The sequence below is a fragment of the Apus apus genome, chromosome Z (genome assembly GCF_020740795.1).
Source record: "Apus apus isolate bApuApu2 chromosome Z, bApuApu2.pri.cur, whole genome shotgun sequence".
Taxonomy (NCBI): Eukaryota; Metazoa; Chordata; class Aves; order Apodiformes; family Apodidae; genus Apus; species Apus apus.
Window position 1 is genome coordinate 10667292 of NC_067312.1, and position 19787 is coordinate 10687078.

At 41.0% G+C, this 19787-nt stretch overlaps 1 protein-coding gene across 1 annotated transcript in view; it reads left to right on the forward strand.

Annotated features, from left to right (window-relative positions):
- Positions 1-19787, forward strand: part of UNC13B (unc-13 homolog B) — a 219650-nt gene that overhangs the window by 73702 nt on the left and 126161 nt on the right. The window contains exons 9-10 of the mRNA XM_051642006.1: positions 11953-12276; positions 14166-14256. Of these exons, the coding sequence (XP_051497966.1) occupies positions 11953-12276; positions 14166-14256 (415 nt within the window). The remainder of the gene's footprint in view (positions 1-11952; positions 12277-14165; positions 14257-19787) is intronic.

Here is a 19787-nt window from a genome sequence, read left to right on the forward strand (position 1 = left end):
TCAGTATCTTTCCAATTAGTGTGAGTTAGCCAACACTGGTGGAAGTGAAGCACTAAACTGGAAAATGTGATGACCTGTTTCAGGGCTATCCCATCAATGTCCTAGTGCCCCAGGCAACTCTCAAGGTGAAGACTCTTGTATTAGCAGTATGCATTCAATGCCCATGTGCCCTTCACTCTTCTCCCTCCCTTGCCCTGTTTTTATGGGGTCAGGGCATATGTTGTCCTTGTGCTCTTTAGCTTTCATGTGAGACAAAGCTGCAGTGCATCTTTCAGATGAGCACCTTTATTTTTTCACATCCACTTTCTACGTGTCATTTTTATGTAGGCTGGCAGGAGTTCTTCGGAGATTGTGCTCCTGGGTAGATTCCAATTGGATGCAAGAGGTAAATTTTTCACCATGAGGACAGTCAAATGTTGGAATTGTCTCCCAAGGGAAGTGGTAGATTCCCCCCCACTGGACAGTTTTAAGTCTCAGCTTGACAGGGTGCTGAGCCACCTTATATAAACTATAGTAGTACCTAGAAAGGTTGGACCAGATGATCCATGAGGTCCCTTCCAGCCTGGCGTTCTGTGATTCCATGATTGAGATAGAGGAAGCTTTCTTGCTAGTAGCCCTTGGGGTTGTTGAGCAGCTGAGATAATCTTTCTGATCAAGGGCTAGGAATCAATCCCCAAATCCCAAGGGTGATTTCCTTGGTTTTCTAGGAAACTTCAGATTGTTTGATAGCTAACATTATTCCACAATGGACAAGTATAGATTGCTGGATCCGCTTAGATGCATTATAAACGGGAAGTGGAGATCCTGAGAAGCATCTGAGGCTTAAGGTGGGCTTATATCCATCACCAAAGTTTTGTTTTGACTTCTGATCCAGTCATGGCTCAGAGAATCTTAATTTTGTGTTGGTAGGAGCCCCCTGAGGGCATTAGCTGCAGTGAGAGCTCTCTCAGCAGAAAAGAGTGGTGGAGTAGCTGGAACTCTTTGTGTTGCTGGTGCACAGTTTGTATTTTGTCCCCTCTTCCCACTTCCCTGGAGTCCAATGACTCCTGCATCTTTGCAGGCACACTCTGCTCTGTAGCCACCCTTGGGAGAAACTAAGGGTCTGTGTGCTTTATGAATACTGCTAAAACAAAGTCTGCAGCCTGGAGTGATCGAAATGCATGCATATCCTAGTGGAATGGTGTGTGTGGGCACTGTATCTTGAAGTAGTTCTGTTACTGCAATAAGTGACTTTTTTCAGCATGCCTAAAAAAGTAACAGCAGAGTACTGGTACAGCCAAGGCTGTGTGCCCTCACTTGATCACAAAAAGCTGTTCTCCTTCAAACAGACATTTCTAAATTTTGTGCTACTGTAACTGGTGGAATGTCATAACCCATGCTACTTTTTTTGACTATTTGATTGAAATGTAATGGTGGTAGATTGGCATGTTTTCATTTTTGTTATATCTGGGTGCTTCTGATTTTAATTTTCCTTTATTTAATGCATGTTTTTTCATTACTATTTTTTCTGTCCTTTCTAGAGCTTTTTAAAAAAGTGTTATTTTCCCCTTCCTATTCTTTTTTCTGCCTCTCTTCCTTTCCCTCCCACCCCCTTTATTTCTCATCTTAGACAAGGATCTCTAGCTAGAAATGAAAGAGTCAGGATCATTCCATGTAACTCTGAAGATGGAGAAGAAGAACAGGAGAGTAACTATGAAGAGCTAGGAAAACTGCTCATAGAGGAATTCTTAGAAAAGAGTCATAAAAATAGAAGTTGCCAGGAAACAAAAACAAAAAAGATGCAAAATCTCTCAAAAAGAGAACATTTCAATCACTGTGAAAGGTCAAGGTGCTGCAAAAATATGTATGTGGAGTCAGGGTCAGTAGATGTCCCTAGGTATCCACAGGAATATGATACAATAGATAGGAGAAGGAAAAAGAAGCTGCGGTACAATTTTGAAGACCATGAACAAATAAGCCTGAAAAGTAGTGAAGGCCCACAGTTTCCTGGGGAGAAGATGGTTTATTTCAATGGTGTGGCAACTAGTGCTGAACCTAGTGATGATTTCCCAATATATGATAGAGTTGGAAAATATACCAGCAGTTCTGAAAATAAGGAACAGTTACTTGCTTATCCCATCCTGCGGCCATACAAAAATGGCTTAATGGTTAAAAGAGGGAAGTTGCCCCACAAGCAGGTAGTGAACCATGAGGGCTCACTTCACCTCAGTAACAGTGAAGACATGAAACTTATGGAGATGCCAGGTAACATTTTTGTGCCTGTGGGTATCCTTGAAGAATTAGACAGCAGTGCTGATGAGTTCCAGTACTCGCCTGTTTCAGAAGATGAAATGGAGGAAATCGCTATGCTTTCGCATACGTGGTGTGATTCTGACATCAGCCATTTGAGAAACATGACTGCTAATTATCCTGCAGATTTGGGCTCCCAGTTGAAGGACAGCTATGACAAAAAACACAAGGCTAAAGGGAGCAAGCATTGTAATTCTATGCAGGACTTAACACTGTCTCCTGTTGAAGAGCCCAGTGAGGAGTACATAGACACGATGGATGAGCTTCAGTGTCTGGTAGAATCAGTTTCAGAATATTTGGCTGAAAAGGAGGAAGAAATCAGCAAATTTGGTACATTGCCAGAGACTAGAAATAATGTTGAGAGTGTGTCACTGAAGCAGGATAATGCTGATAATGCAGTAGAAGGCAAGAAGTCTGAAGGGACCAAGCATCCTGATGCAGAGGAGGGTGCCAAGGGCAAATCTGAATCTCTCCCAGATTTGTCAGGTGTGAAGAATACAGTGAATTCTCTGTTCAGCTCTTTCACTGAAAAGGTGGGGTCAAGCACAAAGCAGCTCACAGCTTCTGTTGAAAAGCTTGTTTCTTCTACTCCAGAGAAAACCGAAAGCAGAAGCTCATCAGACAGTGGAATCTCAAATGTATTTTCTAATAAGTCTAAAAGTGAGAGTTTGTCTTCTGGAGTTACAGCAGGTAATAAATCTGATAATAAAGAAACTAAGTTCTCCATTCAGTCTTTGCTACCATCCCAGTTAAGTGGTGATAAAGCAGCCCAGAACATAAACTCCAACAAACCAGAAACCACTGAGGTGGACAGTAAGGCTTCTGCACTGCTTCATCCCCAGCAATCACAAGGAGACTCAGCTGGCAGCCAACAGAACCAACAGTCAGTTATGAATTCTGTTCTAGGGATTTTTAATCCTTTAAAGATCTTCTCTGAGAAGGAAGTGCCAAAAGAAGTAGTCACAAAAGAGGAACACACCGAGGAGGACAGCCATGTTGTGAAAGTTGAAGAGGAAAGCAGAAGTGGGAGACCATCTGAACAGATAGCAACCAAGACCAACAGCGTTATTCCGGAGATGCGAACGAGTGGAACTGGAAGCGAGGCAGGGGTAAACGCAAATAGCACTTCCGTGTCTTCAATCTTTGGCAAGCTCACAAACTCAGTCAGTTCCTTCAGTTTGAAAGCCAGTTTTGATGGTCTCTTGGCTCCCAAGCAGCAGGAGGTGCCACAGAAGCAGTCAGATTCGCATCATGTTACAAATCAGCCAGATGCCACTGTGAAAGAGGGTGCACCCACTGCCAAGGAGCAGCCTCCTGCAAGTAGCTCAGGCAATCAGCATACCACAGGTCATGGACTGGGAAACAAGCAAGGCAGAGGAGATGTGGAACTTAAATCACAGCCTCAAGATCAGGGTGCAGCATCTGAAAGCTTTTTCAGTCCACTCAAAAAGTCTATCAGTCAACTGTTGCTTCCTTCTACTGAACAAGGGCAGAAAGAAAGTACACCCATGCATTTTAGAGGCCATAAGTCTGAGGAGGATGCAAAACAGAATAGTTCATCAAAGGAAGAACACTCATTTCCTTTGGCTGGGAAACTTCCTTTTTTCAGTGGATTGGGTTTTTCAGAAAAGCAAGAACGTAGCAATGAGAAAGGAGGCTTTATTCCTTCATTATTTAAGTTTTCTTCTGTAGATAATCTAGCAGCTTCACAGGACCAAAGAAATTCTAGTTCTGTTTCTTTGCTTGAAGACAGAAAAAGTAATTCAGAAAATGCCCGTTCATTAAAGTCTAGCTCTGTTCCTAATTTACCAGACCATAAGGAGGAACTTGTACAAACAAAACACGTGAATAAAGGAAACCTATCTAGTGACCAAGTAAATATAAAAAATCACCAGGAGAATGCTTCTGCTCCCTTTAAAGCTGGAGAAGAGCAGCAGAGAACTAAAAGTACTCAAGAAGAACCTAGAAATGTAAAAGGAGGACTGATGAAGGAAGGACTAAATGCACCAGAGTTAAATGACAGCTCAGTTGAATCCATCTCTTCAGCCAGAGGACCAGAAGCTGCAAGTACAGGTGACACACAGAAGAAGCACACAGCAGGTTTTCTTTCTGGGATTCTTCATATTTCTTCCAGTGAAAATGCAGCCAGTAACCAAGACATGACTGCTAAAAGTGAGAGTGATGGCCCCAGAAGCACTTCTTCTGGATTATTCTCTGGCTTATTTAAATTTGCTTCAAGTGAAAACTTGTCTGAAGGTAAGCAAGAGAAGGGGAAAACAAACTCTCTAGGCCTCATGAAGCTGTTTGATAGAGGTGAGGATTCTAGCTCAGTGACAAAAACCAGCAGCTCAGGAGCAGTTTCTGAAGCTCAAAGCAGCACTGGAGAAAAGCAGGATGCTTCCAGCTTCTTAAAAAACCTCCTACCCAAACCAAAGGAGAAACAGGATCATGTGAAAACAACAGAAAAAACAACAGAATCTTCCAAAACTACTGACCACTTGTCCAGTGCAGGAGTGAATAAACCATCTGAGCCCCATGCTCCCCACAGTGAGCATCCTGTGTTCCCTGATGCTCTAAATCCTCAAGACAAGGTACAGGACTTATCTGGAAAGCCTGTAAATGGTAGGCAAATCCCTCATCAGAATGCAGAATCTAGAGTTTTTCCAAGTCTTGTAAACAAAGGATCAAATGAATTTCTCAATTTGACTAATAAAAGCTGTAACCTTACGGAGCAATACTCAGCTTATCAGGAAACAAAAAGCCGTTCTAGCTTTGAATGGGAATATGAAGTGGGAGAACTGGCTGATGCTCGCAAAATAGCAGTACCAGTTTACTATGTGTTAAACCAGAACTCTGTTCTGCCCCCTCAGTTCTTGGACTGGCCTGAAAACAATATGGTAGTGAATCTCTGTAAAAAGGATGGGAATGCAAATGTGATGGATTGGCAGACTAATGCCAATTTTGATGGACAGAGTTTAGATTTAAATGCGATGTCATACGAGTCATTTGACCAGTTAATGTTTCAAGATGTCTGTTCAGAAGAAAATGATGCGTGGACTGTTAGTTCTCTCAATGAAAGTTACAGTAACTTTCCTCCATTTGAAAGAGATGGCAGTTACTCATTAGAAGAGTTGCCCATGGATTTAAGCTACTCCTCTGGCTATGATGGAACCATGTGGACTCTAATTGATCAGGAGACTTTAAGTATGGATGAGGGCTTTATATACTCGTCCTATAGCCAGGAGTATCAAGAGTGGCTAATGATGCTTGAGCAGGGTATGTGGTGGCCATCAGAAGACGGTGATTGTGGATACTACATGTACAGTGATAGCCAATATGTGTATTCACTGCTTACTGATCCCACTGGACAGTATGTCTATGTGTGTGCTCCTGAAGCATATTCCTACCCAGACAGCTGGGATTACAATTTTCAGATGGATTCCATTCCAAGAGCTGTGCTAGAAGACAACACAATTGCTGTTTGTGGTTTTAAAGTCCCCCTTGGCAGTGAAGATGAGCTATTCTGGTTTGCTGAAGAAGAGCCTTTAGATGATTATACAACAAATAAACCTCTTGATCTGTCAGTAGCTTTGCAGAGGAGTGATCAGCTAATGAACATGAATTTGGAGACTTTTTCACAGATGTTTGAAGAGTCTATTTATTACCAGAGAGAGCAGCCATTAGACTTCTCAGGCTATAAACTCCAAAAAGTCAAAGTCGATTTTAGACCTGAGAAGGAAACCCTGAATGATTCAGAGGAATCTCTGCTAACTCTTGATCTCAGAACACATTCCAGAGCAGCTTCTGATAAATCACTGAGTAAGGAAGTCCCCACCAAGGAAGTGGATAAGGCTGTCCCTGTGACAGCTACTGGGAGTGGGTCATCAGGATTCTTTGGCTTCCATCTGTTCCAATCTGCTCCTAAAGCTGAGGAAACTGTGGCATCTACTGAAAGAGTAACAGAAGCAAAAAAGACTGAGGAAGATAAGAAAACTCCAGTGAACAAGGTTAGCTCTTTATTTTCCACTTTGGGTGGTCTAATTGGAAAGTCTTCAGGTCCTGATCTTGAGACATCAGAAGATTCTGCCTTGAAGAGAACAGATACACAGACAAAATCATCTGAAAACAAAACTGATATTTTATCACTTGCACCAAATAGAAAAGTCGATGAGGCACGAGCAGCGCAGAAGTTTTCAGTCACGTCAGAACCAAGAAAAAATACTTCGTCAGAACTTAATTTGGAGGTTGCTAGAAATGAAAAGCCAGAATTAAATCATAATGAAAATATCCATGTTAAAAAACCAGTATTAACAAGATCTCCTTCTCAACTGCGTCAAACTGCTCCAGATGGCAAGGCCGTAGGAGAAGAGAAACCTGTTAAAGCAAAACCGGCTTCCAGACGTCTTGAAAGGCATGCAAGTATTAATGAACCCATTCAGTCACAACCAGCTCAGAGCCACCCAGCCACTGAGCCTGAGGAGACATTATTTAAAAGTGCGCTGAAATTGTTCAGTCTTGGAGAAGATTCTCCTGCAAGTTCAACTGCCAACAAAACTCAAGCTTCTGGATTTTTTGATTTCTTTAAAACACAAGTGAGCAAAGCACCACAGCCATCACCAGATTTGGAAAAAAGTCAAAGTGATAAACCAGAAAAGGTGATACAGCCAGAACAGAAGGAAACCTCCAGCATCTCATCATTATTTGGAACCCTGGGAGATCTCTTCAAAGTGGAGTCTGTGTCTTCTCAGCCAACCCCTAGTACTTCAACTCTGCCGAAAACCAGTAGCAGACCTGTGGCTGAGTCGAGACAACAAACTGAGAAGCCTGATGATCTTCAGAGTGCCAGTATGCCATGTCTGTCCTCCACCCCTAAGGAAGGGGCAAGAATAGAAGGCATGGACAGGCACATCTCACCTAGTCATGGGGTGCCACTGGAACAACAAAGCAGGAAAACTGAGGAGAAATCTCCTGAAAGTAAAAAAGTGCCTCGTGGAAACGCTTCAGAAAAGCCAATGGGTGCAGGTCCCAAAGTAAGCCAACCAAGTCAGTCAGCTGTGCAGCAAAGCAGCATAGCCTCAGTTACACCAAAGCAGCAAGGAGGAAGTCGCGTAGGGGGCACAGTTAATCAGGCAAAGCCAAAGCCAAATCAGACACCAAAAGAATCGGGTTTCAGTTTGCCATTCAGCTTTTCTGATATCACTGCTTCAAAATCACAGCCAGCACAGCCAGCCAGTAAGAGCATATTCTCCTTCTTCACTGGATCAGATGAACCAAAGCCTTCAGCACCTGCTACTGCTCCTCCTAGTGGGAAGCAGCAAGAAACAGAGGGGTTGTTTCGTCTGCCCTCCTTCTTCTCCAGCGGTCCAACTGCTGAGAAGAGCACACCTCAAAGAAGTACTAGCTTTAGTTTCTTCAATTTGACGTCCTTTTTGGATGAAAAGCCACAAACTGCTCCAGGACAGGAGAGCAGTACAAAACCAGCTAAACCAGTGAACTCTAAGCCATGTGAGAAGCAAAATATTTCCACTGACTCTGGTGTCAAAATTAGCAGCTCTGCCAGGCAGCAAGAAGCAGACAATAAAAAAGAAGTTGATGACATTATTGCAGCAGTGACTGGCAAGCAAATGCCTAATAACCTTACAATACCAGAAAATAAATCTGAGACCCTGGCACTGGAAAATGTAGAAAGTGTTGCTCAGGCAGCTGAGGAGAATGACTTAGAGAAGCTTCCACAGACTGATGATGCTACAATAACCAATTCGGCTTCTTCTGATCCTTGTCTTCAGGCTCCCAGTGAGCAGGAGGTTTCTCAGAGCCAACAGACTGTTTCCTTAGAGGCAGAAGATGATACTTTGGGTAGCACAGAGAAGTGGAACAGTGCTGTGTTTCCTGTTGATAACGAAGAGCCTTATCCTTCAAAAGAACAAGCTTCTGAAAATAAAGATGATAGTGTGGCCTTAAATCATAAAATGGATTCCCAGAGTCTAAACGACTTAAATACCCCGAGTGACGTAAAAAATGAAGCAGTCTCTGAAGACACACGTGTACAACGTGAGTTGCCAGAACATAAATTACCCAAACAAACTCTTGGTGACAGGTTACAACAGGCACAAGAGATACACTCTCCTTCAAAACTGCCAGAGGCACCTACTTTGCAAAACAAACCTAAGGAACCTGAGAGTGATAAATCGGTACTGGATTCGTCAGTTGAAATGTTTTCAAGTTTCATGACGAAAATGAAACCACCTAAAACATTATCTGGTTTCTTTTCCCAACCCCAAGAAACTGCACCTCCTACTGAACAGAAGAAAAGTTCCTCTTTCTTTGGTTTCTCATCCCTCCCAAGTGCCCCAGCACCAGCTTTCACAAGTGATTTCTTTGGCATCTTCAAAGGTCCAAAAGAATCTCCAAAAGAGATGCGTCCAAAAGAATTTCCAAAAGAGATGCCTTCAAAGTCCACCCCTAAAACTCAAAGCAGTAGTGTGAAAGATGTCACTGAGCCTATACCAGCAAAAGACTCTAGGGAGATAGAAAATGCAGCTGCAGCTGGAGAATTTGAAAGAGATGCCACAAACTCCCTGAAGGAGGATGTATTACCTGTTTCAGCAGAAGTGAAATCCACAGAAAAGTCTCCTATGAAAACAGAAATTGAGGAAAATAGGAGCTCGGAAACCTGTCTAGAGGAACCTTTGAGGACCACTCCAGAAGCAGCAGTCTCTAATGAAAATCAAGCCGTTGAGGTGCTTCATTTGGATAATGAATCACAACCCTCTGAGATGGTAGATACTAAGCCATGCCAGTCTGAGTTCAGTAGTGCAGTTGATGCAGTGCAGGCTGAGGCCACTGACCAGAGCGATCTAAATACATGCCAACTAGATGTGGCATCTTCACATGTAACAGAGGAACAAGCTGCTTCTACAGACAAGGCAGCTGTTGACATGCTTCAGACTGGTTCTTCTGATGGGCATGAACTGGAAATGGAAGCCTCAATTAATGAGGCAGACACAGACCTTTCCCAATTGCATGAGAGTGTTACACTTGAATCAGAGTCTGCGGTTACGGGGGATCAGGCCAATGCTGGTATTGATCAGCAGAACATGATCAGTAGTGAAAATAAAGAACCCACAGCTCCAGCTGATGAGCCTGATGTTCATCTGCTCCAGCTGAATGAGGAGAATACAAGCAAGGCAGAACAGCAAAATGCTGAACAGAAAAAACATTTAGCAACTGATGAGGTGCTTGCAGAAGGGATTGCTTCCAAATGTGACTTGAAGAAACAGGATAAACCTAATAACATTCCTCCAGATGCAAACAGTAGTAAAACAGTCTTTGAAATACCAAACATCGCCAGTTTGCCAAAATTCAGTTTTATGTCATCTGGTGATGGTGGAAAGCCATTTGGGTCATTCTTCTCTCAGCAGCCACCGTCTGTTAATAAAGCAGGGGCAGATCAGGGCCTCATGTCCAGCTTTAAGAAACTTTCTTCAACTCTGTTTGAAGGAGGTAGTGAAGAAAAGGTGGGTAAGCCAGAGAGTGCCCAAGGAGCAGTATTTGGGAAAAAGCTAGATTTCTCCTTTCCCTGGCAAAGAGAGAACAAGGAGACCTCTGCCAAGAGGGAACCACATGTACCACCACAGGCTTTATCAAAATCAGATGACAAGGTGTTAGGAACAGTCAGTTCAGATAAAACCTCAAAATTGGTCTCAGTTAGTTCAGACGAAAAATCGAAATCGGTTTCCGATCAACAGACTGATGCAAATATAGAAGTAAACTTGTCTTCAAAGCAGCCTGATGCTGTAGACAATGAACTTTCTGAAGAACCACCGGCTGCAAGCGCTGTCGATGATACATCCAACAAAGATGAGGGAGAGAAATTTGATAAAGAGTCAGAAGATCAGCAGAACGCAATTTCAGGTGAACTACAGAAGGAAGATCAGGCAGAAGAGACCACACCAGACAAGCCTGAAATGAAGGAAGCTGAGCTTAATTCTGCTCCTAATGGAGCAACACTTAATCCTAGCACACAGGCTGCAGATCTGAATAGCACGGAACAACTGAATGAGAAAAGGCTAGTTACAAATGAGGCATAATAAATGGCTTCAAGTTTTTGACCATTTATAATGCAATACTGCAGCAGTAGATGTTGGCCTTAGTGTCTGATGTTTGTAGTTCCCTGCTCCCTACTTGTTGTCAAGTGTTTGTAGTAGTGCTAATAACTGCCACAGAGGATGTGGCAAAATGAGTGATTAGTTACGCACCAGCCCTTAGACCATTTTCTTTCCTTTTCCCACTCTTTTTTCTCTAAGTGTAATTGGTTTCCCATGTTCTTATTCTGTGCCCTACTGAATAAGATGCTTTTGGTGCTAATTTCATTAGCCTTTCAGAAATTGTATTCTTTGTGTCTTAATTCTGCTGCATTTGATTCACTTTGCTTTATTGTTTAGTCCTAGTTATGTTGTATTTGCTAATAAAAAAGTAATAGTAGGTAGAATGTATTGGAAGGAATGAGCAGTTTGTTTTCAAAATGCAAGGTAAAGGCTTTTAATTTTAGAAATAAGTTTTACTTACTGCTGGTATACTATAGAACTAATAAGGTTAATTTCACATTACTGAAGATTTAAAGTGTTTTCTGATATAACAGTGGAGGTATTCTAATGCTTGCTCTTCCTAGAATCTGTGCAAAGGTTATTTCATGCAGTTAGGAAAGCCACTAAAGGAAGTAATCAGTATTCCATGAGTGTGTAATCCATCTTGTGCATGTGTCAAGTTACAATTGCCCTCAAAAATCAAAACTGGGATTTGCTAAACTTGTATCTCTGTGTGATGCAAGTGAAACGTGTGCCTCTGATCATACAGTTGCAGTGCTGCACTCCTGAAACTTCCTATCTGGCTTCAAATTCTCCTGAGTGTGCAAGACAAAGCAACATTTGTGCGTCTTAATTCTTGGCTGTGGTTTTCCTCACTGCATGAGAAATTTCCATCCATGGTATTTTGTGTGGGGATTCTAGGAATTCAGTCCTGGAAGTGGTGTCTTGACTAAGAGCGATCATGCCCCTGTGGCATTGTTTTTTTATATAAATTAAATTATTGAAAAAGCTCTATGAAGTGAGACATGTGGCTCCGCTTTGAAGAACTGTTCTACTTTTATCAAAGGTTTTAAATTGATGGTCTTGACAACCTTAATCTTGTCGCTTTGTATTTGATCATAAACATACAATATGTATTAACTTTAGGAAGTTAATAGGCAGCTTAAATGATGATGGTAGAGACCTTAGCTGCCATGAAACTGTACAAGATAGAAACACTTCCACTCTGAATTGCTATGTTTCCATTCTTACTCATGTCTGGTTATTAGAATATCCTCACTGGCAGTTTCCAGCTGATGTAAGATGAAAAAGTAGTCAGCTGGTACAAGAAAGACCAGAAGTGTATATAGTCTTATCAGTGGGTAGGCTGTGTTGTAACTATTCCTACTGCCTACCAAAATGTTGAGGTTCCAAAGTCTAGACCTAGCTGTGGGAGCATAATAGTAAAGTATTAACATAACATGTCTTTTCAGTAATATGTAGCATCCAACTCAGTCTGATAGCTGTGCAGATTGCTTTGTATTTCTCTAAACCACTGTTGTTTTTTTTTCTGATGGACTTTCTTATTCTCTCATAGTCCTGCTGGCAGTAGTAGATATGGCTCCTCTTGTAATGTCAGCCAGGGAAGCTCTCACCTGAGTGAGCTGGACCATTCCCATGAAAGTGCCCATGGCTCTGAGCAAGAAGATGATCACCAGGAAAGACAGTCAAATCATTCCTACCACAGTTCGGGCAGCTACCAGAAGGATGGTCAGGGGCTCAGGGAGCAAGAGGAGCCTCGTGGCAAAGGAGAGGAGGAAAAGGTCTGTGAGACAGAGGAGAAACATGCAAACCATTCTGCAGCTAAGTTACCTCTGGAACTTGAGAAGCCCAAGGATATTGGTGCAAGACCTCAAGTGAGGTAGGTGAAACTACTACTGAGTTCTTTTCAACTAACTCAAAGATTAACTAACTCAGACTCTTCTCTTTGCTGTTTCCTGGGGCACATTATATACAATGTGCTTCCGGCCTTCTCTAACAATTAATATGATGCTTCTGATCTTTAAACATCTTTATGTGCAGGACCAGTTATTTATGAGACATTGGCTAAGGTTAAACTATGCCTACTGTGTATGGGAAAAGGAATGGCTACTAGTGCCTCGAAGCTTGTTTGATGTTATTTTCTGTTGCTGGTTTGATGGATGTAGTCTGGCCCACAGATGGCTGCTTCCATTGCTCATGTGTGATCAAGCTTACATATGAGCAACTAAGAACTACATGTAGTAATGATTAGAGCCACACTAGTTCCTTTTTTGTGTAGCAGGCTACCACAGTTAAGAGTTAGTGTTTAAGTAGCTATAGGCTGTAGAATTAAAGGATGAATAGACATGTTGTTCTGACTCACTGTAGCAGCTTTTCTTGTCCTTGCACTTGAGCTTTCCAAGCTCTCACCAGTATTGAAAACAGTCCTCAAAAGTATTTCAGCTAAGCTTTGGGAATTAATGCACTAGGTTTTGTACAGGTTCTACAGAAATTTCAAATTTCACTATTTAACTTTGAGAGTGACATTTTTTCTTGAGGTAATCAAATAATTGCATCCCCTAGTGTGGTTGTGGTTATACTTTGGGAAGTACAAGGGAGTGTTCTCATCTGGTGCAGTTAGATCCATGGAAAGATGTCTGGTTGTCTGTACCCTTTGGAGGGTACAGCTGGTGTCACTGTGCTTACGTGAGAGAATTAACCACAGCAGTTCATGTGTAGGCAACCCTTACACTAAAGACGTGAAAGAGGAAAACAAGACTATAACAAGTTTTAAACTGTTTTTAAACTGACTCACTTTCCTCTTCTCCTTATAGACCACCAAGAGTCTTGTTCCAGAATGGCTGGCCTGTATTTGCTCACAGGGAAGGTTATTCACATAGTCTATTTCAAGCTAATGTAGGCACATAACTTGGATACTCCTGCATCACTGTCTCCCTTTCTCTCCACTCTCTGTCAGTGCTTTCCTGTCTCCGTGGAATATGCATGTAATGAAGCTCTGAATGTTGATCCTTAGAGTTGCACCTGAGCTAGATGTGTAGGATGAATTTATGTTACTTTCAGCCATATATATATATATTTTATACTTTTTGGCAGTGTGGGGTGCTTTGCAGACAGAAGGATTTTTGTTTCTGTGATTTACCCCTCAGCAACATAAAAGAGAAGGAATGCAACCAAAGGTCTGATGTATCCTGAGGTCAGGGAGAGTAAAATGTGCTGTGGGACACTAAGATGAAGCACTGCTGCCAGATGGATGTGCCCTTTTGAAAAGCTGTAGGAAAGAGTGGAGTGAGAAAGGTGCAATGAGCAGGGAAAACCACAGCTGAACCCTGCGAGTGTTTCCACTGAAGAGGGCTGTAAATTCATAGCAGTGGGGGTGAGCAGGAAGAGACAATGATCAGAAAGGACCTGCAACAGGTGTGGGTATGGAAAATCTTTCATCTGCATTTATGATACCAACGTGTTGAACTGACCTGATCAGGTATCTTAGACTGCTTGCCTGATGTTTTGACCAACATAATCTTACTCCTGGGGCTGGATTGTATCCTAGCTTATATAATTTTCAAACATGGTTCCTGTGCATAAGGATTCCTTTGCTTTAGCCTCTTGCTTCCCAGAGCAAGTACAGGGCTGTGCTGAGCTGAGCCCATGGGCTACTTCAGCTTCCAGAGCTGCAGCTGTGCAGCTGTGATTGCATTGTGTAATGCTGAATCTCTGGTTCTACAGATAAGTGTTTTTCATTTAGTGATTTTTCTGTTTCTTGTCTTTAAGCTACAATGGTGACATTGAGCCACCACCATTTCCTCCAGCAAGAGCCCATTGGATTAGAGCCATTAACAAAGTTCGTCTGCAGCTTCAGGAGGTAGGATGGAGTATTTCTTCACTTCTTCTCTTTGCTACTTGGGTTTTAGATCTTTGGCTGAAGGTTTCATTTCTTTTTCCTTGTAAAGCACCTCTTATAGTTTCAATATTTTGCAGACAAAATGTACTCAAATGTATAAGACTGCAGCATGTAGTGATGGTTTTAGAGCTATCTAATTCTACCAAACATTTTTGAACGTTACTGTATGGAACTGAAGATTAATATCAGAAAATATGCAGTAGCAGAGAAATTAGCTCTGAATTTGTAAATAGTAACAATAATGTCTGGGACTAAATGGTTTGTGTTAAACTGTTCAAAATTAAGGCTTTTTCTCAAGGCAACTCGATAGCTTGTTAGCTTAGTAGGAGGCATCAATATTATTTGTCGTGTGAAAATGTTCCTTGGGAAACTTTACATCAAATATTTTTATATATACTAATTGAAAGTGGGTGTATAATTAGTCTTGGTATTTCCATCTCATGAAAGGAAGATTTTAAAAATAAATAATCTTGATTTGGGAAGTCAAAAGTAAAAAGGTGGTGACATTTTCTTCAACAGTATAAACAGTCTTGTTTTAGAAAACAGCGATTAAGACCCAAAAAGTTGTGTTTTTTTTCTCAAAAGGAGTCTTATGCTTTCATCCATCTCTATGTCCATAGAAAGATAACATATGTTGTTCGTATTCTTATAGATGATAAACTGTTGCCTGCTTCCCAAAGTGCAGAGTTAATATATTTCATTTAGAAATACTACATTCTTCTGTAGTGCTCTTGTTTTGTTTTTATAAGAAATTATCTTACAGTATCTGTCTATCAGTAGACCATTTCTTTCTTTTCTGGATTTTTTTCAGATTTTTAGGAAAAATTGTGGGTTTTTTGTGTGTGTATCTTGGGAGGCATCTGAAGTGCCATAGCAGAAACTGTTTTTCCCTTGGCTCATCTGGGCTGTAAATTCTTTTCCATTTGACAATTACTGTGTTACTTAACTTCTGAGCAGAAGGGATTCAGGTGAAAACTGTCATTATGACATGGAAAATGAAATTTAAGAACACTGCTAGTATCTAAGAAGAAAAGGAACTGTTGTGGTTTTGTGGAGCATGCAAGCGGAACAGTTTCAGTGCCTTATGGAAAACAAGTGCACAAACATACTGGAAGGGACAAGAGATTCCGTGATACCTCTCCCTGGATATTTGTCTTTCTTTTTTCTGTAAGAGTATAAGGGGGTTCAACATGAATCTTTGTGTTTCTGCCAAATTGGAAAGAAGACATGCTTTGACATGACTGTTGCAGAAGACTGGTTTAGTTATGATAGCAAAATGTGATGGTTTTTTACTTGCCTTGACCACTCCTAACAACTGTTGATCCAAAATTCCCTTAAAAAAAAAAAAGAGAGCTTTCCAGAAGCGTTGTGCAGCCTTCTGTAGTGTGAGGTGTCCCTTCCAGTCTTCACTGTTCTATGTTTCTAAGCCTGCTCCAGGGTTTAGCTGTCTTTACTTTTCAAAGGCTTCTCCTAACCTCTGCTCTCGATCTCTCTTGTGCTGCAAAAATAAATTTCTCATGATTAGGACAAGGAGTAAAGGAGAAGAACCAATTCCCTTACTCTCTGTGGTAGTGAAGGGCTGCTGCAAAGAGGGGTGGAAACGCCCTCCTCCCTCTTCTCACATTCACTAAGTGACCCTTTTTCTTTTAGCCTTTTCTTGTAAGGTTTTGCTTTAGGCACTCTTTAATCAGTCTTTTTTCTTTTCCTCTTTCTTTGTTTTCCCTTAAGTGCAGTGTCCAAAGCTGAGTGTAGAAACCCAGCTGAGAGCCTGACCACGTTCCCTACAGAGCAATGAAACCTTTGTTCTCTAGGCTATGATCCTGGTATCCCAAGATACTGGGTATCCTGCTCTGATGATGCTTTTTTATCGCAGGCTAATACTGATACATAGATAGCCTCTTACCCTTTCCAGAGCTGAAGTTCTTTCTGAAAAAGTGATTTATCAGTTGTTCTCCAGCTTAATCTATGTTGGATTACAGCTAAATATGGCTTTGCACTTGGAATTGTTGTTTTTTTTTTGTTTGTTTTGTTTTTTAATTCCTTAAGCACGTTGCTGTCTATCTCTTCCTTTTATGCCTACAAAATCTTCAAGTTGTATGTGAAAAAGTTTTGTAGTACCCAAGCTGCCAGGCACTCTGCTACCAGAGCTATCCGAAGGGCTCAAATTGATAAATTCTTTGAGTTTGGCTACCCTGAGTATAATTTTTTCAAGTGTGTTTGCATGTATTATAGCAGTTTCATCTGGACCTCAGGATATAAAACTTCTACTGTTCTTCTCCTACCCCTAAGACTAATTTACCTTGTCTTAGAAGGAAGTTAAATGCATTTGACACAGTTATGCTCTTGATGAAACCATGCTCACTGTTATTTCTCTCCTTTTTATGTTCTAGAAGATTTGCAAATAATTTGATTATTTGTTCCAGTCTCAGTTCCCAGGAGGGGAGGGAAAAAGTCAAGTTAGTGCTTTCACAATTATCCAAGTCCTCCTTTTCCTATTTTTTAAGCATAAATGCTTGCTTTGCCCTTTTCATATCTTCAAGTACATCGCCTGTTTTTTCTAGTTTTTAGTGCTTTGTGATTGTCAGTGTTGCAACATAGTATCTGAGGATGAAGATTTACCATGGCCATCTGACTTAGAAATAACTACCTTTTCTGTTTGCTTTCATTTTTTTCCTTTGCTGAAGCCTGGTTTTGTAACTTGTTAAACTTTTTTCTTTTTTGTTTTTTTCTTAAGAGCAATATTAATTCTGTCAGCTGCTTGACTACAGTTGTCCCTGTCAATGAGGACCTGAAGCAATTAAGGCGTCCTCAAATGTGTGTAGCAATTGTGGTTTTTCTGTTGCATTGTGTGTTAACTGCTATGTGTTGAATTTTGTGCTTCAGCCTTCTCATTTCTTTTCTATACAATCATGCTTGTCCTCAAAAACTTCATCAAGAAGATACCTTGTAGTTGAAGGTTCAAGCCCCCTGAAGTGCTTGGGATTTTTTTTTTTTTTTTTTTGACAGGTCTCTCATTGAGTGTCCTCTCCTTCCCCTTCACTGGGGTAGCTTGTGATTTTAGTCTGTTAATGCCATTTCATTAACCATTAATAGCTTCCTGAACTCCTCGTCCTTTAGGCCTGCTTCTCATGAGGCCTGTCTAATGATTTTCTGAGTTTTATTAGTTTGTGTTCTTGAATTACATAGTGTTTTTCTAGCTTATGCAATTCCTTTCCTTCCAAGATACCAGGCAGACCACCAGTTTTCTCAGATGCATTTGCATCCTCATTTCTCTTTGTACTTTTGCTCACACTTAGAAGAACATCTATGCTAATTGCTTTCTGCACCTTATGCATCATCATCAGGATACTCCTGGAAAAGTCAGTGATGCAAACACAAGACTATCCAGATACATACCAGAATTTAGAAGGTCCCTGTGATGATAGTCTAAGCAGCTGGTTCTGTTGTTAGAGAATATCATGTCTCATTTCTCCAATTACCCCATTAACATCTTCCCAACTTTTCTCATTACCTAGAAGCTTTCAAGAGGACTGTCCTCCTCTTACATTCTAATGGGTAGCACAACTGCTTACATCCTTAATGTCTGAAGAGATGACTCCAGCTCTTTTCAAAGTTTCTCTTCATTAATGCACAATATCATTTCATTAATACACATGGAGCTCCACCTCACTGATCTGAGCTGCTGGATCCCTTTCAGACTACTGAAATGGTTCTTATGACTCTTAATTGTTAATGATTTGGCTGAAAATTGAAAGAAAGAAAAGAAAAAGGGAAAGAAAAAAGACACCCAACAAGTTTCCATATGTGATGTGATTATAAATCCCCTGAGCAATTCAGCCTCCTACCTGGAAAGAGATTAATATTCATGTGAATAATATATGTGCATCCTACAGCACCGTGAGTCAGAAATGTAGTATTTTAATTAAGATTTGACAGTTATAAAATGGCACAAATTTGTAACTGTGCATGTTAAAAAAAGCTTTGTGGTAGCATGCACATCTTTTTCTTTACTTCTGCTGTTTTGTTTGTTCTCTTTCTGTGTTTGTGAAGAGGAAACTTAATTATGACTGAATTAAACTAGGGTTTTCAGCTGGGAGAGGAATGACTCAATAATTCTCACCTTCACACTTAAAACATTGTCTACAAAGATGGATTAATTGATAACTTGTCTGCTGCAGTCCCTCTGTGTGAGCTTCTTTAGCAGCAGAAGAACAAACACAGCTATTCCTTCTTCAACTTGCAGCCCTCCTTAGCTATAAATAGCCTTCAGCTAGGGACATGGCTGTGTTACTTTTAAAGTTACACTAATTTGAATCTCAGTTTTCAACAACACAAAGGAATTGGTGGACTGGAGAAGAAGAAAAATTCAGTCAAATCATCAGATGACCTTTCTAACCAATTCTTTCCAGTGTATTTTGAGTATTACAAGAGAGTGTGGGGTCTGAGATTTTTATCCACTTAAATTGAGTTTGCTTATGAGGGGAAAATCCCTTATTCATAATTTTCCTCTTGCATCAGAAGATTAAATACATCAATTTACTCTTTTTCATTTCAAACTCAAAGTCATTGGGGCAGTGTTTTATCTTTGTTTTTTCTTCTTCTTGATGCCATTGTGTACCAATTATTTTTACTTTATTATATTCCTCTTTAAATGTCTGTTCTTTTTGACTGTTATGTAACCTGGATCACATGCTGAGAGGACAGATGTAGTTCATGACATTGTTATTCTGAAATACGATAAGCATCTGCAGCTTCGTACTAAATGAGTGTACTCCTCTAGTCTTACAGGTACCCAATCAGCTTGTAGCTTCAGTCTTACTTTCCCATGCCCCACAGTAATACAGTCAGTATTTCTGATCCAGTACTTGCAAATATTTAAGAACCATCAGGGTCTCACTTTTTAAATCCTTGGTTGAGGGAGGGTGATTTTGGAGTATGAAGCCCTAATTCTGTTTTGAGACAGGAAGCTGTAGGTGTAAGCCACCACTATTCCCTCCTTATGTAGCTGCGGAGTGCCCTGCGGAGTCCTTGATGGGCTTTGGCAATTCCACTGTTAGTGAGGAGACCAGCAAGGCACCAACTGATGCAGTTTTAGTTGCTAGTTCAGTTGTAAGCTGCCTGCCTGCCCACACTCCCCACATGTGAATCCAGGCCCTCTGATCAGTAAAACCACATACTGTACACCAGTCTGGGTGGCCACTGCGGCACACGCCTGCTTTGAGCTGCTCACTGAAAGATTAGAAACTGCCCCTTTCCACCTCTCATGAACTGTGCAGTCCACACAGTAGTTTACTTTGGGCCTTTTACTTCCTGTAAGCTTTGTTGCCTAGGTGCCTTTTTATCAGTCCCGTGAGGATGAGTAAGCTCTGCGTTTTCAAAGCCTCCCACACAGTGGCAAAGCAGCAAACTGAAGCACTGCGACTCTAGAGTTACTAGAAACTTCTCTTAATACAGAAAAACTAGCTCTCCAGTTACGTTTTCCTTCTTTTCTA